At 49.6% G+C, this 22,969-nt stretch overlaps 1 protein-coding gene across 1 annotated transcript; it reads right to left on the bottom strand.

Moving 5' to 3' along the window:
* Window positions 1-871: 871 nt before the first annotated feature.
* CDH15 (cadherin 15) lies at window positions 872-22,198 on the bottom strand. Its single transcript, XM_036750069.1, has 15 exons — window positions 22,154-22,198; window positions 21,985-22,056; window positions 12,406-12,558; window positions 11,239-11,394; window positions 10,661-10,805; window positions 9,644-9,804; window positions 8,279-8,407; window positions 6,512-6,697; window positions 5,567-5,820; window positions 5,150-5,292; window positions 4,354-4,590; window positions 3,453-3,692; window positions 3,029-3,165; window positions 1,937-2,104; window positions 872-1,072 (listed from the first exon to the last, which is right to left on the bottom strand). Exons 1-15 carry the CDS (start codon window positions 22,196-22,198, stop codon window positions 872-874), a joined length of 2,427 nt encoding a protein of 808 aa, XP_036605964.1.
* Between the last annotated feature and the right edge of the window lie 771 nt (window positions 22,199-22,969).

Here is a 22,969-nt window from a genome sequence, read left to right as displayed (position 1 = left end):
TTAATTCAAACTGCACCATGCAGCTAATTCCTCTTATAAAAACACATTGCAACAGAGCTGGGTAAACACTGGGTGAGTAGGTGGGGGTTGTTGGGGGAATTTCACAGGAAGGTCTGAGCCACACCTGGGAGGAGTTGGTAGAAGGAGGGTATATCTGGGCAGCCAGGCAGGATCCCTCTTGGAGGCCCAGCCTGGCTCAGCTCAGCTTGGCACTACCCCATCCAAGGGATATCACTTAGTCCCTGGATTTTCATTGTGTTTCTTGGCTTTTGGATACCTCTTCTATTGCTCCAAGAAGGTTTAACCCAATAGCACCATGGAGCTTTTGCTTCCTCAGGAACACATGGGTACCATACAGCACCCCTGACCTTGTAAGAATAAGGCAAGTCCAATCTGAAGCTTGAATATGGTTGGAGCCTGGAATGGACCGTGATCTTCTCTTAAAAGGGCTGACTGGACCCCTGGTCCCTCCCTGTCCCCCGAGGGTCTTCTCTGAAACCTCAAGGTGAGGCTAGGGGAGGCAAAGGGGTTTCCCCTGGAGAGCTGCCCTCTGGCTTGGTTCGAGGAGGCCATGGGGTGACCTCTAGCTTGCTTTTCCTCACTGCTCTGGGCCCTATCTAGGGACCTAGGTCTAAACAGGGAGGGAGCAGTGGGTAGAGCTCAGGGTGAAGGGGAAGGCTCCCCTGGCTCTCAGTAAGCCCCCTGGGATGGACGGTGGAGAGGGCCCACCAGCCACAGGAATGTCTGAGCCCCCACAAAGGGCTACAGTGCTGCCCTTCCTCCTCTCTGTTCTCACCAGCACCTCTTTCCCTCGGAAAAGGAAGAGTTTAGCTTTCTCTCCCCTGCTCCACCCCCAAGTCCCCCCTGGCCCTCAGGGCTGCCCGTACATGTCCGCCAGCCGAGTGAATCTGGGCCCCCAGTCCCTGAGGTAATCGTAGTCCTGGTCCTCATCTCCCAAGCTTGAGAGGATGGAGCTGAGCGTTCCTGCCAAGGAGCCTTCCCCCTCATAGTCATAGATGAGCGCTGTGTCGTAGGGTGGGACGCTGGGGTCATTGTCAGCTGCTTCTAGACCCTGGTGACAGGGAGAGACAGGAATGCTGGAGTTAAGCCTCAGTGATCTCTTTGGTGGATGCTCCAGGGCCAAGGGCCAAGGGATTGAAAATCCATCGAAAAGTCAGCTTAAGGACAATAATTTGGAAGGCAGAGACACAGGCGAGAGGAATCATCGAAGCATGGCAATTCTCATGCTTTTGGTCTCGGGATCCCTTTATGCTCTTAAAAATTCCTGAGCTTTTGTTTATGTGGGTTAACCTATTGATATGCATTGTATTAGAAATGAAGACATATTATTATTATTATTATGAAAATAGCCTTGACCTTGCAGGCCCCCTGGAAGGGTCTTGGCAACCCAAAGAGGTCCCTGGACAAGGCTTTGAGAACTACTGAGACAGTGTATCTGAAAGCCAAAATGAAGTAATTTTTGCGTGGTGGGCTGTTTAGCTTTTATTGATGCTGTTGCATCCTCTTTGCTCGAGATCACAGGGGTCCACCAGCTGGATTGGGATAGATAGGAGGTCCTAGGGAAACTGAGGCAGTGGCCACAGGACCTATGAGAATTATCCATAAGAGAAGGCATGAAACACGTCATTGATGGGTTCTGTAAAAACATACAGCAGGGGAAGGACAATAGAGAGAGACAGTTTCTTGCTTTGGGGAAAAGGGAGGTCATGGGAAGCTCTGACCCTGGGGGTTTTTTACAAGGCTGGGTCCAGTCACTGCCTAAGAAGGGGAGTTTTTCCTGTCCATCACCTTTCCTTTGGGCATAGCTGAGAACGGGAGTCAGGATGGTTGGGAGACAGTAGGAGGTGAAAGTCCCAGAGAGACCAGGAGGGTCCCCGCTGCTAGGTCTATCTCTATTCACCCTGGAAGCACTTACGTCACTGATGAAGTCAGCAATGTCCGAGGGACTGGTGGGCAGGGCCCGGGAGGGCTGTGGAGGTACCCGGTGATAGGGTGTGTCCTTTCGCAGAGGCTGTCTCCCCCGAAAGGAGGTCTGAGGCACCAGCTCTGCAGGGTGACGAAGCTGGTTGATGTCGTAGGCATCCTGTAGCATTGGACAAACGACCACAACTTAGGCAGCCTTTTCCCCTTTTCTTGATCCCACCAGAGCTGCTCACAGAGGGTCAGAGACCAACCTACTGTGGTTTCCTTTACTTGCCAGCCTTCTGGGCAAGGGGGAGTCAGACCTTGGTAACCCACACATGGGATCACCAAACCTTGAAAAATTAAATGGTACCTACATGGGACGCTTAGTTTTGGTCTCCCTGGGTGTCCATTTCCTCTCCTGCAGTGTGGGGAAGGCATGTGTAAAGTCCCTTATAAATCCTAGGAAGTAACGGTGTGTTTCCCATCGTAGGGTAGGTCTTGGGTACTGATATGGCAGCAGGACCCGAGTCCTTGGATACCTGTGCCCCATCTTCTGCACCCTTCCCTTCCCTGCACCCTTCTTTGTGGCAATATCCAAAGTCTTGGTACCTTCCCTGGGTGAGTGGGGGAAAGGCGCGGCCCTAGCTGGGGTAACAGATCAGCGGTGGGGGGGCACCCAGCCCCATAGGCTGGCCCTAGGATTCGGGCTGAGAATTCTCTAGATTCTTGACCTCAGGTTAGAGATGATATTCCCCACATGAGATAATATGTGCAGTGTTTGCAAACCTTAAAATGCTACGAAACCCTAGCTATTACTATCATTAGGGGACTCGGAAGTCTTCAGTTATCACGCCTCTTCCCAGATCAACAGGTTGGGTTCTTGGAAGAAAGCCCAACACTGTCTATCTAGGTCTTCCATCTTTGTCCTTGGATCTCTGTCCCTCCCCAAACCCAAAGTGAGGTCTCTTCCCTATTTCTACCTGTCTCCAGGTCCTCCCTCTGCCTGGCATTCACCTGGTCCCCCTCCCTCCTTCCCTGACCCACCTCCTCTCTCCCCTCAATGGGTCCCTTCTCTCCCAGACCCACCTCTCCACTTTCTCACCTGGTCTTCCTCTCCACCTCCCTGCTCATCATAGTTGAGGATATTGTCCCGAACATCATCCTGCAGCCCATCCAGCAGGCCCTTCTCCCGGACTCGCTGGCGAAAGCGCTCAAAGATGGCCACCAACAAGATGAGTGCTGTCCCCAGGGGAAGAAGCTCCCATGGGTATGGAGGGGGAGAGCAAATGGGGGAGTACAGGGGACCTCTAGGCAACACCAAGACAGAATTCCCCAGGAATATGCAAGGTGGGTGGGAGGAATAAAGGGGGGCCTTAAATGGGGTCTCTGGGGGGTCTCTGGGTGATGCAGAATTCCCTAGGAGGAGGTGGGTGAGGATTCGAGTGAGACCCTCAATGAGGAGCATGGGGGAATCAGATGAGATTCTCTAGGAGGAGGTGGGGTAGAGGTGGGGAAGGGTGACTTACAGAGTAGAAGGATGACACTGGCCAGGACGATGACTAGGGCCACTAGGCTGATGCCTGCCCCACCGGCCAGAAGGGCAGCTGCCCCAGGGGTGCAGACCCCGGCCTCCCCACAGCGGCACACGGTCACGTTGAGCAGCTGCTCCAGCTGCTGGGGGGGCTGCCCCGAGTCTTGGAGCAGGAGGGCCAGACTGTACAGCCCCTCCTGAGCCTCTGTCCGCAAGCGTAACCGGGCATGAGTCACTGTCAGGAGAGGAGGTTACAGAGGAGGGGAGAGAAAGAACACCCTCCCCCAACTCTCCCCTGACCCCCCTCCCAGCTCCTCTTCTTTCCATCATACACACCCCACCCCTACCCTCAAAGCTCCTTGTCTGGCCCTAACCCCTGTTCTACCCTCCTTTCAGGCACTGCATAGCACTGGGTCAAGAGACCCGGGTTCTAATCCCAGCTGTCCAAGCTGCTTTGCTGTGTTACCTTGAGTGAATAGTTTGACTTTTTCAGTCTATCGAGAATGGCCAGTCATCATCACCATCAATCTACAAGTTCTTATTGAGCCCCCACCGGGCATTGTTCATTATGACAGTCGACACAGAGCATTTGGGGGCTTGCTAAATGATTTCCACCCATTGCTTCATTTGACCCTCATAGCGACCCTGTGAGTCAGGTGCCATTACTAGTCTCATTTTACAGGTGAGGACACTGAGGTTCAGGGAGGTTAAGCCATCTACCTAAGCCACAAAGCTAATAAGTGTCTGAGGTGAGATTCAAACCCAGGTCTTACTGATCCCAAGTCCCGCTATATAACTGCTTTACCTCTATTTTCTCCTCCTTTTTGCCCTAAGCCCCAAGACCTGAAGTATCCTAACTCTTTGGCTTAACTTTAGGAAGAGGATTGGGTTCTTACCATTGAGTTGGCTGATGCTCCAGTTTCTTGCCAGTTCAGGAGAGCTGGGGCTCAGTTGGAAGTGAAAGGGGGCCCCATGTGGAGGCAAGTCCTCATCGGTAGCACTGAGGATGAGGCCAGACCCCTGGCCAGGGTCACTGCACAGGGTACCGGTTGGTGTGGTCAGGAGTGGTGCATGGTCATTGACCTCCAGAATCTCTATGGACAGGGTACCCGTGGCTGTGCGAGCTGGGGAAGCTGGTGATACAAGAAGGGGGAGGCTACATGTAATTTTTGGACCTGTTGACCCTGCCCTGATCTAGACCTTTATCCATGGTCCCAGGATACATTTGGGAACTACAGTGAACTTGGCACCTGGGGAAGGGGTAGGGGGAATCTGCTTTTCCTATGGGCAGTGGCTGTCAAACACCCATTACTCATCCTGGCTGGTGGAGAGGGCATTTCTATTTAGGAAGGGGTCAGAATAGATGGCCTCTGAGATTCTGTGGTGTCACAGCATACCATGTCATGGTGAAACTCGATTAGATGATCCTATCCCTGACATTCCACGATAGCCCCAAATGGGCATCAATGAATCCAGATCCATTTTCCTTGGAATCTGGGACCCTTAGCCTCTGAGACATTCTGTACTCTCACCCCACATCCAGACCTCTGTACTTAGGAACACATATATAACATATGAAATTCATGGCTATGGCCAGCAAGGGTGGTCTCTGTCCGTTGCCCTCAAGCCTATAGTTTTCCATGGGGTAGGGGTCCACCGTGGCCTTGCCTCCTCCCCCCACCATCCCCTCACCATCATCACTGGCCAGGATGATGGCCCTGTACCAGCCATCTTTGAGGAAGGGTGAGGCTGGGTTGATAGCACGCTTAGTTTGGATCCGACCAGTGGCACGGTCCACTCGAAGCCAGTCCTCGGGGTCATAGTCTTTGAAGTAACTGAAGTAAGATAGGGGAAGGTCAGATGTTGATGGACCTGGGCTTTCACTTAGCACACTCAATCACACGCATCAACAGAAACTTAAGTGCATTTCCATGCATACACATTGAGACACATGCATTGTGGGATGTTACTGTAGCTGGATTATAGACCCTACCCATCAGGCCGCTGGACAGAAGCCCCCTGCCTCTTTCCCAGACTGCAGAAGGCCTCTGCAATTTTGAAACCCTGAGAAGGTTTGGGGGGAAGGCCTGAGGCCTCCTTGGCTCTCACCTGATATGCTGATGTTGCTGGGTGTCTGGGTCTCGGGCAAAGAAGGTGGTGACATCAGTCCCAGGGGCAGCCCCCTCAGCCACACTGACTCGAAGAGGGTTGGTGTGGAAGACGGGTGGCTCATTCACATCCTGCACCTTCACAGTCACTGTGGCTAAGCCTCGGGCAGCCTTTGGGGCAGTAGCTTGCAGGGGGGCCTCATTTTGCACAGCCACTCGAAGCTGGTACTGCTCTCTGCTTTCATGGTCCAAGGGCTATGGGAACCAATGGTGACATCTAAGACCTCCATCTCCTTCTATTGCCACTCCCCTCCCCCAAACATACATGATTCTGGGCACACATTTGTGAGCCCTGGGGCCTTGGTTTTTATCTAGGGCCATGACATATTTGTTCCTCATAAAACACTAACAGGCCTGAATGAGAAAAAAACAAAAACAAAAGCCCTGACTTCTGACTCATAGGACAGAACCTCTAGCCCAGGGGTGGGATTTATTCTGTGAAATTTGGATTCAGTCAAAGGGCCACACTTGAGGACCTAGAGGGCCCCATGTAGCCTCGAGGCTGTAGGTTCCCCACCCTTGGGCTAGAGTTTCTGGGATGGAGATAGATAGGTTCCCCCTCCCTACTCCCATTCCCTCAGTCCATCTTCTCCTGGTATAAATTCCTCCAGAGTAGTCTTCCTATCCTCAGTGCCTGGCCCATGATAGGTGCTTAACAAATGAACATTGATTAATTGGTATGCATGATGGTCTGCTGGGATGAAGAGCAGATTTCCTAGGTATATTGGTGATGAGATAGTTCCAAGCCAAGGAGCCAGGAGTCCTAAAATTTACTGTGAAATAAGGCAAAGTCCATTGCCCATCCACCACCTGGGGAGGGTCAGTGAACTCAGCAATCTTCCCACCTACCTGGACTTGGCACAGTCTATGTCCTGGCCTTGCTCACCTTCACCACAGACAGGATGCCATCATTGGTCTTGGGGTCTGTACGAATGGCAAACTGCCCACCAGGGTCTCCCTCCAGAATGGTGAACTTGGCCACCCAGTTGGGAGAGCCAGGAAGGTCCTTGTCCTGAACTTCGAGTCTCCCCACATCTATTCCACCGATGGCCTCATCGGCTCTCATGGAGAACTAGGAGAGATGCCACAGTGCCCGGTTATTACCCAGGAAGAACAGGGAGTTTGGCATGGGAGGGAGGTCTGGTTGATGGATATGATCCCTCTAGGGACTGGATTTTGCCTTATAGCTTGTATGACCTTGGGAAAGTCACCCTCCACAGGCTTCAATTTCCTTATCTTAAAAAAAAAGATTATAATAACTTCCCCCTATCTGGAGTTGTTCTGAGGGAAGTGCTTTGTGAACCTTAAAGCTCTGTGTGAATGTGAGCTGCTCTCATCATTCTGGGCTCCAAACAAGGCTGGCCATCTCTAGGCAGACACGACACTCATCTCAGTATCTAGCCCTGGTGAGCCCCTCTCCAGAGCTACACTCCTGTGTCACCAGCTGCCTATTGGACATTTCAAATTGGAGGTCCCTGAGGCATCTCAAAGTCTACACGTCCAAAGCAGAATTCACTCTTTCTACACATATTTGATCATTTGCTAAAGCTTATCACTTCTACCCTATCGCTTCTCACCAACAGGACCCCTCCATTCCACTCACAGCTCCCACCCTAGTTCAGGCCCCTATGACTTCCCAAATGGACTAACCCAATGGTTTCCTATTTGGTCACCCTGCCTCTCCCCTCTCCCCTTTCCAATCCATACTCCACAAAGCTGCCAGTGGAATTTTCATTAGTTGAAAGCAAGTCCTTACTCACTCCCCTCTTCTATAAACCTCAATGGTTGCCTCTTAGCTCTAGGATCAAATATAAACTCGTCCATTAGGCATTTCAAGCCCTTTACAGGCTAGCCCTTTCCTACCACTCCAGGCTTCTTCTATATCCCTCTTAGAACTGGTCCTACTGGCCGACTTGCTGTTCTTGGTACATGACACTACCTTTCCCATATTTGTGCTGTCATACCTAGGATGATCTTCCTTCTCATCTCTATCTGAATCTCTGTTTTCCTTCAAGACTCAGCCAAGTACCACCTTTAACATTAGGGTGAAGGAAAGGGAATAAACATTTATTATAGTGCCACACCCTGTGCCACATGTTTTACAAATCTAATCTCGTTTGATCCTCACAATGGCCTTTCGAGATAGCTGCTATTATTATCCCCAGGTTAGGTGACTTGCCCAGAGTCACACAGCTAGTAAATATCTTAAGTAGGATGTGAACTCTAGCCACTGGAACATTTACCTAGCTGCCTCTGCTGACTCCCTTCACTGCTACCCTAGCTTCTAGTGTCCCCTGTTCCATGGCCATCTTGCATTAACATTTTGTATATGTATTATTCATATAGTCATACAAATACATGCCATCTCCCCATTAGATTATAAGTTCCTTGAGGGCAGGGGATGTATTTACCTTTCTTTGTCTCCCCACCTCTTAGCACAGTGCCTGGCACATAGTAGGTGCTTAATCAATGCTTATTGATTGCCTGACCCACCCATGAGTAACAGCTGAATAGTTTAAAGATTTCTGGAAGAGAAGTGTCTGCTGCTAAGGCCAGCACTGACTTTAGGAGTGGAGGAGAACCTGAAGTTCCCACTATAGTCCAGTTGGGGGTGGGTGTGGGGATAGGGGAGGGAGCAGAGAGAGGGCAATACCTCCTCCTTGGTGAACTCCGGGGCATTGTCATTGATATCATCCACGTAGATGATGGCTGTGGCGGTGTTGGTGAGCCCGTCCCCAGACATGTCGGCCACCTGCAGCGTCAGATTATATACTCCGACCACCTGGGGGAGAGGGGAAGAAGGCCAGGGCAAAAAAAAAAAGGAGCGAGACTAGAGATAAAGACACAATCTTAGGAGCTGGGAAAGGTCAGCAGCCATCTGGAGAGCGGCTCCTTCATCCGCCTGACAGCTGGGGACTTCTGCTGAATGAGGAGGGGATAAAGAATGCTGGAGAGACTTGTCGGAACTTCAGAATTGGGGACTGATTCCCATCCCAAGGGGTGAGATTCTAGAAGGAGGGGCGGGGGCGGGGGTGGGTAGAAGGAAGCTTCAGAGGTCCAGGTTTATCATCACCTGCCCCGCCAAGCTCCCTCCCCTCCCCAGCTGGGGCTTGGGGGCAGCAAGCTGGCTCAGGTGTCCAGCACCTCAGAAGGAGGTCTGGCTCCCAGAGGGGCTCGCTGCTGGGCGGTGGAGGGGGAGAAGTATCAAGCAAATGAAAAAGTGTCCCCCCACCCTTTTCTCATCTGCTGACAGAGTCATGGCCTGAAGCTAGAAGAGGACACCAGAGGGTACGGCTTCCCCCTCCACCACCAGTGTGGGCACATCTGGCAATGGATGGATAGAATGATGGACTAATTTTCAGGAAGATCTGAGTTCAAATCCAGCCTCAGACACTTACTAGCTGTGCGACCTTGGCCAAGTCACTTAATCTCCCTCAACTTCCATTTCACATTATCTGTAAAATCGGTATAATAATGCCCCCCACCTTGTCATGAGAATTAGATAACATATGTAAAACTCTTCATGAAACATAAGGCACAATAGAAGTGCCATTATGGCTACTATTATAATTATTTGGAGAAGCTCCCAGGAAATCAACAGTGCTTGGAATAGTGTTGAGGCTCAGTTATGTCCCCCTCTTTGTGACTAACCCCAGTGGGGGTTTTCTTGGCAGAGACACTGGAGCGGTTGGCCACTTCCTTCTCCAGCTCATTTTACAGACGAGGAAAAAGAGGCAAACAGGGTTTGGTGACTTGCCCAGGGTCGCACAGCAAGTAAGAGTCTGAGGTCAGATCTGAACTCAGGTCTTCCTGAGTCTATGTACTATGGCGCCTTGGTTTAATACTCAAAGGGCTGGATTACAGAGTAGGGATGCCTCTCTACGTGGCCCTTCTGAGGAGCCTCTGGGTCGGATTATAGTAAGACACAGGGAATACACGCGATCAGGGTGCCCTGCAGTGTGGACAGCATCCACACACCCACCCCTCACTGCACCTTCATGCTCCTCAGGGCCCTCACCTCTCTATCCAGCCCCACTTGCACAGTTCGGATCTCGCCCGTAAGCTCATCGATGCTGAAATGCTCTGTCTCGCCCTGGTCCAGAATCGAGTACCTCAGGGCTGCATTGTCTGTGTCTGGGTCATCAGCATCCGTAGCTTCGGCCTTTGTCACATAGGTGCCTAGAGGGAGGATGGACATATTGACTTCCAGCCGCCCCGCTCCCCTATGGGACCCATACACTTACAGCCAAGATCTCACTCCATCAGCATCCCCAGTAACCATGGTGCACATAGATCTATCAAAGCAGACCTCAAAGAATCAATGCGTGATGTGGGGGAGCCTAGGGTATATTCCAGGCAAAATGAAGAGGGACGATTACTGGGGATGTCCCAATGTCAACCGGGGCGGGGGGTCACCAAGGTGAAACAGCCCAGGCTGGCGATTCTCCAGTATTTGAACAAACACGGATTAGTTCAATGTTTTCCAACCTTTTAAAGCCTGTAATTTTCCTGGAGCAGATGTCATGGATAGGCGAGGAAGGGGGGATTCAATTTCAATAAAGAAACTGTCCAATATCCAACATAAACAGTTCCTAGAGAGGAGATTAGCTCCGGTCTGGGAATCAAACAACTCATCTTGTTATATTTACATGTGTCCTCACTGCCCGGCGCATATTGATAAGCTTGGAGGTGGAAAGGTCATCATCTTTTTTTACTGCTAAGACTTCAGCCCCTTTGCTATAAACAGGTTGCAGGTAGTTTATTTTCCAAAGCTCGAATCTAGCTTTATTTTTTTTTCATGCATTCTGTTTTTGTGTCTTTGGAAACATTTTTAAGTTTTGGAAACACCTGATGAAATGTGGTTGTTTACCTGGATGGTCTTTGGCCCAATTTTAATGACCGCATTTACTTACATAGAGCCCTTTAAAGGAACGTCTAAGCTTTTGGTAAACCAGGGGCATCCCAGCATACCCAGGTCCTATTTCCCAACATTATACGGCACATGCTTGGGGAAAGGAAGGCTGATCAGCCTCACCTGGGATGGCTCCCTCTAGGACGTGGCCGGTGAATACCTCCTGTTGGAAGACTGGCCGGTTGTCATTTTGATCCACTACCACAATCTCCAGGTCAGTCGGGTCCTCCAGCGTGGACCCCCCCAGATCCAGGGCAAAGGCCTTGAGCTAAATGAGAGAGCCAGGGCTGGCATCGCGGGCACATTGTCTGAGCAGCCATGTGGATGATGCAACGAGTTTGGGACAGAAATCCAGAGTCCTGGCTTCTGGTGGGGGTTACTCCATCACTTAGTAAGTGACTTTGGGAAGGTTACTTGAACCACATTATGTTGTGGGGTTCTCATCTGTTTAAAGGGGCAAAATAGGCACATCTGTATATGGATGGGCTCTGGGTAGGGCTGACTTTGTGAGGCCACTCTTAGTTTCTCGTGTCTAGGGCTAGAGGCTAAGTCCCAGGTGTGGCTTTTCTGTTGAGCCCAAGAACATGTCAGGAGCGCTGGGAAGGACCCTGATGGGGATGGGGGTGGGGGACTTGCAGTGGGTTGAGCCATGGGGAGCTGGGTGAGGCTAGAACAGGCTCCCTCCTGCCGGCAGCTCTTACCCTAAAGTGGTTAGTCTTCTCTCGGTCCAGCATGGCATTGAGGGACACTTTCCCGGTGAACTTATCGATGGAAAAGACCCCAAAAGGCTCTTCATCTACCCCTGGGCCCTTGATGCTGTAGATGACATTACCCAGCTGTTGTTTATCAGACTTGATCTGCCCCGGGAGAGAAAATGGATTGGTAAGAGAGGCAATGCTATGGTATAGTAGAACAGTGTTGAATCTGGATTCGGGGGAGCTGAGTTCAAATCCTGTTCTTCCTTTTACTCCCCATGTGACCTTGGACAAGTCACTTAAACCTTGATGAATCCTGAGTCTTTTCGTCTATAACATGATGGCATTTGGACAAGATTTTATGGTCTCTTCTAATTCTAAATCTGAGCTCAGGGATGTGGGGATTAACCCCTGGGGACTCCATCTTCCCCTGTGATCCCTCCTGGTGAAAGGTAATCGACACGCATTCTCTTACTTCTGTCCTTTGGTAGGGACTATTACCTACCAAGGGATTCTGGAAGAGGGAACAAAAGGTGCCTCATCTTTATGTGGTGATATCTTTCTCATACTTTAAGGCTCAGGTCAGGTGCTGCCTCCTCCATGAAGCTTTCCTGGCCACCCCTCCTCCCTATCTAAAGTATTTGGCCCCTCCTCAAACTGGCATGAACATTTTGGGTTCTCCTTTGCCTCTGTGGCATTCGACATGGTATCATTCCTATTTATTAGTGTGTCACTTCTATCCCTCCCCCAGCCCTTCCCCATTAGACTATGTGGTCCTTGAGAGTAGGTACATATTATTTTATTTCATCTCTGTATCCCCAGAACCTAGCATGATGTCTTACACGTAGCAGGATCTTAAATGTTTCCTGATGAGAAACAGGGTGACTGGCTCCCCCTTATCAGTCCTGTCCTCCCCCACCTTCCCCACCTTGCCCCCCAAGTCTCAGGAATTCTGGGTAGGCCTGGGAGTTTCTGGCTTCAGCTGGGAAAGTCACAGGGAGGCCTTGGGGAGAGGTGGGGGTGTAGGTGGGAATCACCCTTGGGCTTTGGCAGTAATGTCAAGTTCTGTGTAATATGGTGTTCTTCTCTCCTGCACATGTGGAGGGCAATTACAAAGCCTGTCCTGATTTCTCCTCCCTTCCCTGCCCCAAGCCCCTGAGTGCCCCTGCCAACCTGCACCAGGGTGTAGGGAATCCGCTTGTGGTTCTCAGACACACTGATGGGTGGGATGACCCAGGCTCTCCGGACTCGATTCAGCCCCATTGGATGTCGCCAGAGATAAAGGGGGCTAGGAGGCACAGTCATCCCCATGGAGAGGTTGAGGCCCTAGAATTAAGAAATGAAAAACATCGGTGCCATGATATGATTCCTACTTCCCAGCATGGCTGGTTTCACCATTAACCCAATGTTTCCCCTTAATGGGAAATTAGCCAGAGACAGCCTCCCAGACTCAGAGGAGACCCCAGGGTAGAGAACTGACAGTGAATGAAGCCTTTGATAGCAGCACAAGAGGTGAGCTTGATGGGAGATTAAGACCTGAATGGGATGCCAAGCTCTGAGCCAGCTGGAAGTATCACCAGGGAGCTGTGTGCCCAGGAGTGGACCATGGCTATGGCATAATGGAAAGAACACAGGATTTAGTATTAGAAAAACCTTAGTTCAAACACAGATTCTGCCAGCTACTAGAGAGGCAAGGTGGGGGGGTAGCAAGGGAAATTGGGGAGGGAGAGAGAGGGGGGAGGAGAGAGGGGGAGGGGGAAGGAGGGAGGAAAGGAAAGGGAGAGAGAGGGAGGGAGAGAGAAACAGAGAGAGAGGGAGGGAGAGAGAAGGAGGGGGGGAAGGGAGAGGGAGAGGAAGAGGGAGAGGGAGAGGGAGAGGGAGAGGGAAAGGGAGAGGAGAGAGAGAGAGAGAGAGAGAGAGAGAGAGAGAGAGAGAGAGAGAGAGAGAGAGAGAGAGAAGAGGGGGAAATTTGTGTTAAGAGCTGGGGCTACAAATACCAACAAGACAGTCTCTGCCTTGAAGGACCTTATGCTCCAACAGGGGAAGACACCTGAAGGGTTGTTAGTGAGTTGATGAAGCCCCAAGAGAGGCTTGAGTTTGACGCTGAGCTCTGCTATTTTTAGCTGTGTGACTATGACCAAGTCACCTATTCTTTCTGTTCCTCAGTCTGGTCAGGGCTGTTCTGATGATCAAATGAGACAGTCTGCCTTCTAACTGAATTCCTTCCCACCTTTTCCAGCAGATTGCCCTCCTTCGTTATCCCCGATCTCTCACTAATCCTCAGTCTCTCTGACTACAAACATGTCTACATCCCCTCTTCTTTAAAAAAAAAAACCTGCTATAACTTTCCTCCCTTTCATACATCACTTTTTAAAATTTTTTCTCAATTACATGTAAATAAAATTTTTTGACATTCTTTTTTTTTAAGTTTTGAATTCAAAATTCTTTCCCTCCTTCTTTCTCTTCATGCTCCCGATGAGACGGCATATAGATTTTACATGTACATGTGCATAGACATGTAGATTATACATGATATAGATTATACATGTACAGTTAAACAAAACATTTTCATACTAGCCATGTTGCAAAAGAAAATGCAGGACCCCCACCCAAATAATAAAGAAAATTAAAAAAAGTATGCTTCAATCTGTATTCAAAGTCCATCAATTCTTTCTCTGGATGTGGACAGCATTTTCTTTTTTATCATAAGTCTTTTGGAATTGTCCTGGATCATTGTATTACTGAGAAGAGCTAAGTCATTCACAGTGGATCATCATACAATGGTTCTGCTCACTTCACTCAGCATCAGTTCATGTAAGTCTTCCCAGATTTTTCTGAAATCATCCTGCTTCTCATGTCTTATAGCACAATAGTATTCCATCACAATCATAAACCACAACTTGTTCAGCCATCCCCCAATGGATGGACATCCCTTCAAATTCCAATTCTTTGCCATCACAAAAAAGCTGCTATAAATATTTTTGCACATGTGGGTCCTTTTCCTTTTTGTTTTTGATCTCTTTGGGATACAGACCTAGTAGTGGTATTTCTGGGTCAAAGGGTATGCACAGTTTTATAGCCCTTTGGGCATAGTTCCAAATTGTTCTCCAGAATGGTTGGAACAGTTCACAACTCCACCAACAATGCATTAGTGCATGACTAACCTTGAAAAGGCCACCTTAATTGATGTTTCCCCTTCCTCTCCTTTCACTCTCTTCTAAATTCTTTGCAGTCTGGCTTCTGGCCTTATCTTTTAACTGAAACTGTCCTCATTAAAGTTAACAGCATTCTTTTAATTGCCAAATCCAGCAACATTTTCTCAATCTGTGTCCTTCTTGACTTCTCTGCAGCCTTTACCATTGTCAATCACCTTCGCCCAGGTAATCTTTCCTCTGCAGGTTTTCATGAGCTATTCCCTCCCGGTTCTCCTATGTCCATCTGCTTTTTCTCAGTCTCTCTTGCCAGATCTTCATCCAGGTCACTCCCACTACCTATGGCTGTCCCCTGTCCTCATGGGTTTGTCCTTGGCCCTCTTCTCCTCTATATCGTCTTGCTTGGTGATGTCAACAGTTCCCATAAATTCAATGAGCATCATCATATTGATGATTCTCAGATCTATTTACCCAACCTTAACCTCTCTCTTGACCTCCAGGATCCCCTCTCCAACTGCCTATTGGACATCTCAAACTGGATGTCTCGCAGACATGTCCAAAACTGAACTCATCATTCCCTCCCTCCTACTGCCCCTTACTGTTGAGGGTACGACCATCTTCCCAGGCACCCAGGCTCACAACCAAAGGGTCATCCTGGACTCCTCCCTCTTTCTCACCTCCCCCCTCCCGTATCCAATCTAACACCAGGCCCTGTTGATTTTACCTCTGAAATCTCTCTCATGAGCCATGCGGTGAGGGGTGTGGAGGGGCGGGGAGAGGAGCAGACCTCTCCAGACTTGCTCATGCTCCCTACTTCCAAGTAGCCGGCCCCTCCTCTTCCCTCCTCCCTTCCCATGGGGGTGAGGGAGTGACTTCTTTTGTTTCAAAACAACCCCACCAACTTGGCTTGTTCTCCCTTCCCTTGGCTTAGGGGCGAGCTAGTTTTTACGGGGGAAAAGGGGAGGGCACCTGACGAGCCAGCACAGCTGCAGAGAAAAACAGCTGGACCCAAGAATCTGGGGATTAACCCCTGGGGGCCCGTCTTCCCCTGTGATCCCTCCTGGTGAACCATGGATTTGTAAGAATTCACATGTATTGCAAGAACGAGGGGGATGGTTAGGGTGGGAAAGGGGTGGGGTGGGATGGTGGTTAGGGGGACTGGCAGGGAAATTGGGTGGGAGGGGTGTGTGATGAGATGGTTGTGTGGCTGGCCAAGGCTGTGAACATAATGGCTGTATGGAGGTTCCTTGGTCCAAGCCAGGGCTCTACGGTTAGGGAGGCGTTGCTCTGGCTTAAAGCCGGGTCCGTTGCTAAAGTGTAGTTCCCAGGGGAGAAGTCACCCCTTAAGCCTCCTCATCATTGGGTACCTCAGTGTGAAGGGGTATGGCAGGGGGAAGAGGCTTGGATGGGGCGGGGGAGGACAGGGGGCACTTGAAAGGCACAAAGATGGGGAAAGGGAAGGAACAAGGGAGCCAGAAAAGACTTCCCAGGTTTGCCAGCCCTTACGGACCTGGAAATATTGCCACCTGACTGTCCCCGTGAAGGCGTGTGGGGAGTTCCCTCTGTCATTCTATTTTGGGAGGCTGGGATATTCTCGGACCTGCTCCACACTGGGAGAGCTCTGAGAAGGTGAAACCCGCCCCTGTGGAGTGCTGGGAGGGGCCAGGTGTAGTGAGTGGGGTTCCCTTCCTTAGGAGGAAAGGGGACCTCGGCTTCCAAGAGGAGTTAGCAGAAGGTGGCAGAGGGCCCCAGCTTTGCTCTCATCTCTGCCCTCTTGGAGAGGGAAGGAGGCATGTTCTGGAGGCCCAGAGCAGATGGCGGATCTGTGCATTGAGCCAAGCTGGCCTGGGGGGAGCCAAGCCACAGTCTGGACTGAGAAAAGGCCATGTCAGTGAGCCGGGGGCTCCGGGCAGAGGTGGTGTTTGACAAAACTGAGATGCCCACCTCGCTTGGCTCATCCAGTTGAGTGTTCGCTGAATGCCTGCTACCCCAGGTGCCCAGGGCCATGCGAGGGACTGAGGGAAACACACCTGAGAGGAAATCTCTCCTGTTTTAGCTTTGCTGCTCCCCCAAGGCTGAGGGGCTCACGTTAGTGACTTAATGGGTCAACTCTTCCGTGGGGATTCCTGTTAAAAGGATGTTGTGAGAAACCCAAATGAATGACACTTGAATGGTGGAATTTCAGGCACTGTGACAGACCAGCTCTAGACCAATATTTCTTCTATGTGGGAGAGTAACTTTGTCTCAGGGAAACCCAACTCCCCTCCCCCTCTGCACTGGTGACAGTCATCCCTTCCTGACCAGGCCCTCAGTTCCATCCTCCCCACATCACAGGGGAGGAAAGAGCCGAAGAAGTTTCGGGGGGAGAAGAATTGGAATGACCACACTCCTAACATAGAGGGCACGGTGGAAGGACTGGGAAAGTTGAGGCAAGGTACGTGAAGGGCTGGATGGTTAACGCTGCTAGCAGCCGAGAGGCAGCATTGCAAGCGTAGCTGCTCCCTCGGGACTCAGCCATTTTCCAACAGGTGACTGAGCGCCCTTTCCCCATCCGCCTTCCTCATATGCCCTTCTTTAGAAACATCTTCTCCTTCCCCATCCCAAGTCTGAAAACCACTATTCAGGTCAGGCAGGGGCCTCAATCGCTCTTTGACCCCAGAGGAAAAGGCCAAATCAGGCCTGGCCTTAGCCAGGAAGTCCTGAGTGAGTCCCCCTGGGAGAAAGGTCAGCATCCGGCACCTTCCCATCAGTCCAGTCCTGTGTGAACCCAAGCCAAGATGGAACTTACTGGGCAAAGCCCAGAGATTATTTTATCACTATTTTAAAAGAGACAGCAGAGCATCATGGGTAGTGAACTGTCTTTGGAGTCAGAAAGGCCTGGGTGCAAATTCTGACACTGGCACCTAACAGGCATGTGACCCTGAGTAAATCATGTAACTTCTCATTGCCCCAGACAACTTTGCAAGATAAAATGTTAGACATGAGCTGTTGATCTGTATTCATGGAAGGAATTCCTAACTCTGAGGAAACCACATGTCTAAACCATAGACTTCCTTCCTTCCTGTTTCTGTCTTTTCTTTTCTTTTTCTTTCTTTCTTTCTTTCTTTCTTTCTTTCTTTCTTTCTTTCTTTCTTTCTTTCTTTCTTTCTTTCTTTCTTCCTTCCTTCCTTCCTTTCTCTCTCTTTCTTTCTTTCTCTTTCTTTCTCTCTTTCTTTTTCTTTCTTTCTCTCTCCCTTCCTTCTTCCTTCCTTACCTTCTTCCTTCCTTCCTATCTTTCTTTCTTTCTTTCTTTCTTTCTTTCTTTCTTTCTTTCTTCCTTCCTTCCTTCCTTCCTTTCTCTCTCTCTCTCTTTCTTTCTTTCTCTTTCTTTCTCTCTTTCTTTTTCTTTCTTTCTCTCTCCTTTCTTTCTTTCTCTCTTTCTCTTTTTCTTTCTTTCTCTCTCCCTTCCTTCTTTCTTCCTTCCTTCCCTTCTTTCTTTCTTTCTTTCTTCCTTCCTTCCTTCCTTCCTTCCTTCCTTCCTTCCTTCCTTCCTTCCCTTCCTTCCTTCCTTCCTTCCTTCCTTCCTTCCTTCCTTCCTTCCTTCCTTCCTTCCTCCTCTTTCTTTCTTCCTTTCTTTCTCTCTCTCTCTTTCTTTCTTTCTTCCTTTCTTTCTCTCAAAAAACACAGGATTATAGACTCCTAGCTGAAAAGGACCTTAGTTGGATCTCTATTCCAACTCTCTCATTTTGCATATGAGAAAACTGAGACCAAGGAGATTAAGTGTTCGCTCAGGGCCACACAGGTGGTATGCAGAAAAGTCACATGGTGAAGGATCCATCTGGCACGGGACCCACAGTGGTCTATGTATTTTCTAAAACAACTGATCCTGTTTCGATAGCAGAGCACTCGATGCCATGGAAGCCAGGCCGGGTTTCCTTTCATCCAGGCCCTGGGGTTGGGGCTTTTTTCTTGCTGGCATCAGGAAGCTGCTGGCAGGCCAGTAAGAGCTTCCCTCCCAGGAGCACCGACTGTGCGGCTGGCACAGCGCCCCCCGGTTCCCACCTCCAAGCTGGGCAGTAGCTGCTTCAAGCAGCCCATGTGAGGGGGACGCCTCCCGCTTGCTGGCTGTTTGGTTCCCCTCCCAGATCCTCACTTCAGCCCTTCTGCCTCCTGTGCTCTTGAGCCAAGACTCTGCTTCCCAGACTCCGAGGGGCTGCTGAGGGGGTGGGGGCAGTGGAGAGGGGCCAAGGAGATCCCGACTCATTCTCCAGAGCCCTGGGGGCCTGGGAGCCCTGCAGACACTATCTGATCCTTTCACAGATCATTCCCTATTTGATCTCTTCACATCTCAGGCTGCCAGCGGACATTATTCTGAAGCAGAACAGGAAAAGCTAAAAAGCAATAGAACTGGGCAGCCTGACAGTCTTCCAGGGTTGGAAAACACCTTCTAGGGTCATCTCACAGCCTCATGGAGCCGATGGATCAATAGGGTGGGAGTCAGAAGGCTGGAGTTCAATATCTGGCTCTCTCACTCCTAAGCTCTGTGATCTCGGTCAAGTCACTTGATTTCTCTTTGCCTTAGTTTTCTCATCTGTAAGATGGGGATAATAACAGAGCCTACCTCCCAGGGATATTGTAAGGGTAAAATGAGATAGTTGTAATGTTTAACAGAATATCTGACAGGTAGTCAGTTCTTAATAAACCCTTCCTTCCTTCCTTCCTCCCTCCTCCCTTCCTTCCTTTCCTTCCCCTCTTCTCTTTCTCTCTCCTTTTCCATGTCTTCATATTGACCACACCCAAGCAGAAGGGGGTACACCCTGTGTTGGGAGCCCGTCTTCTTCAAGGAGGAATTCATATCTATCTCCTTGGCTACCTTCCCTACTACCTGTCAGAAAGTCCTTCTTTAGGTCTAACCTACATCCCTGGTATTCCAGTTTCTTACTATTTCTTCCTGTTCTGTTCGAGACTGAGAAGAATCGTACTTTCCCGGCCCTTCACCTCCTGCTTCCCTCCAGTTGTGTTGACCCCATAAACAGTGTTCGCCATAGGCTGGCCCAGCCAGTGCACAAAGAGGAGAAGGCCTGACGGCTCTGGGCCCGAGCAGTGGGTATTGCTCCGATGGTTTGCACAGGGTGACGGGAGACATATATGGCCAAGGGCCCAAGCCTTAGACCAGGGCTGCTTTTGTGTGTCAAGGACCCCTTGGTCAATCAGAAGGCTAGGATCCTTCTTGGAATCCTATTTTTAAATGCATAAGATTACAGAGAAAAACAAAGGTAAATAAAAGTAAAGATATAAATCCCTCCCCCCACCCCCAATCCAAGTTCACAGACTCTCTGAGATCTATCCACAGACATGTTGGGAAAGGGACGAACCCAGGTTAAAAACCTCTGCCTTAGATGACGCTTGGCCTGGTGGGAGTGATGATGATGATGATGGCGATGACAATGATATTTCCTTTCAATGGTCCCACAAGGAAGGTGATGCTACTAGAATTATGCCCATTTTTCAGAAGAGAAAGCTGAGACTCAGAGCTCTCAAGTGACCTTGGGGATCCCAAAGCTAGTAAGTCTCAGAGCCAGGCTTTAAACCCAGGTGACCTTGCCCCATCTCCAGTATTCTTTTTGCTCCATCATACTGCCTCTCGCAAAGAAAGAGCTCTGTGGTGGAAGCCAAGAATCTAGCCCTGCCTTTGGATTGATGAAAGATGATAATCCAGATACTTAACCTTTCTGGCCTCAGTCTCCTTGTCTGGGAAGTGGAACTGATTCTATATTCACCCTCAGTATATCACAGAGAGGTAAGAGTAAAATTAGATCGCTGAGAGAGGGAGACTACATCTCATTGTCTTCCTTAACAGCATCCTTCTATCTTGCAACTGAAAATAGTCTGGGTCACAAGGGGGAAGGGAAAGCCACAGAGTGGCTGGTTCAAGGAAAGTCACATTAAATACTGTCATTTATATAGTACTTTAAGGTTTGTAAAATGCTTTACAAATATTAAATCCTTATGACCACTCCGGGAGGTAGGTGCTATTATTATCCTAATTTTGCAGGTGAGGAAACTGAGTTTGGGAATGGTTAAGTGACTTTCTTAGAGTCACACAATTAGTAGGTATTATTATCTAAGGCAGGATCTGAACTCAGATATTCCTGACTCCCAATATATCCTATCCATTGAGGTTGCCTCCCCCTTTGAATTGTGAGCTCCTCAAGATGAGGTTCTGGTTTTTTGCCTTTCTACGTCCAGTGCTTAGCATAGTACCTCACAACTGGCAGGTGCTTAGTACACATTTCTTGTTTGTTTTTTTTTTTAAAGGCAATCAGGGTTAAGTGACTTGCCCAGGGTCACACAGCTAGTAAGTGTCTGAGGCCACATTTGAACTCAGGTCCTCCTGCCTCCAGGGCTGGTGCTCCATCCATTATGCCATCTAGCTGCCCCCCTTAATACACATTTGTTGACTTGACTCTAACTCAAAGTATGTATCCTATCAATGGTTGGTCCATGACGCCATCTTTGTTTATAGGTTATAGCCTGCATGTAGAAACCTGACTGCCTGCAGATAACTAGGTAATCCTTGTTTAAGGTAAATAACCAGGACTATTTAGAACCAACTTATGTTCAAAGAGGAACTATGATGAAGCAAATTGAGTGCCCTTAGACTTGGCTGAAGCAGAGTAGATAATACAATGGACAGGAACTTTTGAGTAGCCTAGAAGGTATCTGTCACACATGGAAGGGCTAAGAATCTGCCTTTGCTGGTTTAGAGCAGAAACATTCTCATTACCTAAGTAGTTTTACTCTCCATCCCCAGGCCACTCTCTTTTTGTCTCCTGCAGTGACCATCACGGTCCATGCCCTTGCCAAACCTGGCCTCCCAGCCATTCTCATCCCGGCTGCCTCTCTCCCTTCCATTCCCGTCCCTGGCAGCTGCAGGAGGCTGAGATTCCAGGAAGTCCACTAAGCTGGCGAGGAGCCAGGCTCCCCTATTCTACAGAGCCTGGGAATCGCAGCCCCCGCCTGTCCATAGCTTGAGTTCACGAGGTCAAAGAGAAGCCACAGTCCTTTGGCCCTGGGCCTTTGCTCCCAGATCAGAGGCTGCGGTGGGTAGGGAAGGGATGGGCTCATTCTGAAATGCCCAGTTTTCAATGAGCATTTGTTATACTCATTCTTTATCCTCCCACCGCCCCTTTCCAAGAAGACGTGGCCAGTCCTAGGAAAAAAAAAAGCCTGGGAATAAGATCTTGAAACTAGGAACAATCTAGTTCCCTAGATTAACAATTTTTAAACTGAGTCTTCTGTGAAATGGAAACAATTCTGCTCAGCCCTACCTACTTCACAGGGTTGTTGTTTCAATCATTCAAGAACCAGTGATTTTACGGGTGTGGGACAATCCTTCCTCATACAGCCTGTGATCCTCTCTGTTTCGAGGAGTGAGTTTCTGTGGCCAAAAATTCATCACTTAGAGGGAGCATGGTAGCATGAATAGACTGATGGACTGGAAGGCAGAAAGACCTGGGTTTGAATTCTGCCTCAAAAACTTAGCTGTGGGACTGAGGAAGCCACTTGCTCTCTGAGACTCAGTTTCTTCATTTTTTTATCAGCCCATCACTGGGCTCACCTTTGGAAAGCCTCCCAGAGCTTGGGCGCACAGGTCATCACAAACTTCAGGAACGTAGGGGTCACCTCCAAGCTAGGGAGAGACATGGAAGTGGGGGGGGTGGTGTTCAGAGAGGACTGGCACCTCTTGTGTGAGGAGTGCTGAGCCCTTTTCAGGGCTGCTCATCTACCTGCTTCACCCAACTCTCACCCATGGCTCCAGAAAGCTGCAGCATGCGCCACGGCCACACCCCAGACAGGCTAAACCAAGTTCAGGGTAACTGACAGGCCTCGAAGCCATTGGTGAGTCAGGGGGTGTCTACCCCAAACACGGGAATGCTAGTGGAATGGACAGATGAGAACAGTTTGTTCCAATGGCCATGAAGGTGGCCGAAGCAGTGTGGAGTTTGGTTAGACGGCAAAGATCATCCACTGCGTCCCGAGCCACTGCGTCCTGAGCCACTGAGGTCGTCCTGACTTCTGTCCTGCCATCGGACTTTAGGAAGAGAGAGTGAGGCCGACAACTTCACACAACTCTGCCTCGCTTAAACCCAATTCATTCACAAGTCGAGACGTCACCCTATGTTTTCACCGGTCACTTTTGAAAACAAAGAACAAATGACAACAAGAAGGAGGAGACGATGAAGAAGGAATCTGGGGGAAGAACTCAGCTCTGGTGGAAGGTATATGGAACATAATGGTGGTGATGGTGCTTTGTACATGATAGAGCAGGTATAAATGGCAGGGGCTGTTATGGTTATTAGGAGCTCTGGGGAGCCATTGATGCGGAGCCCCAAATCCCACCACCAGCCCATGCTCCTGCCTAGGCAGGCCCAGGACATACCTATACAATGGAGAGAGTCAGAAATGACCCATCCCCAGCAGCTTCTTTCTCCCTCTCCATAAGCTTAATACCATCCAAGAGGGCCAAGGGCGCTGAATTTGGTCATTGATTAAGGGGAACAAAGCACTTTAATGTTTGCAAAGCATTTTAAATATATCATCTC

The sequence above is a fragment of the Trichosurus vulpecula genome, chromosome 3 (assembly GCF_011100635.1).
Source record: "Trichosurus vulpecula isolate mTriVul1 chromosome 3, mTriVul1.pri, whole genome shotgun sequence".
NCBI lineage: Eukaryota > Metazoa > Chordata > Mammalia > Diprotodontia > Phalangeridae > Trichosurus > Trichosurus vulpecula.
Note: the sequence above shows the minus strand (reverse complement) of the source record. Positions and strands in the feature narration are given on the sequence as shown.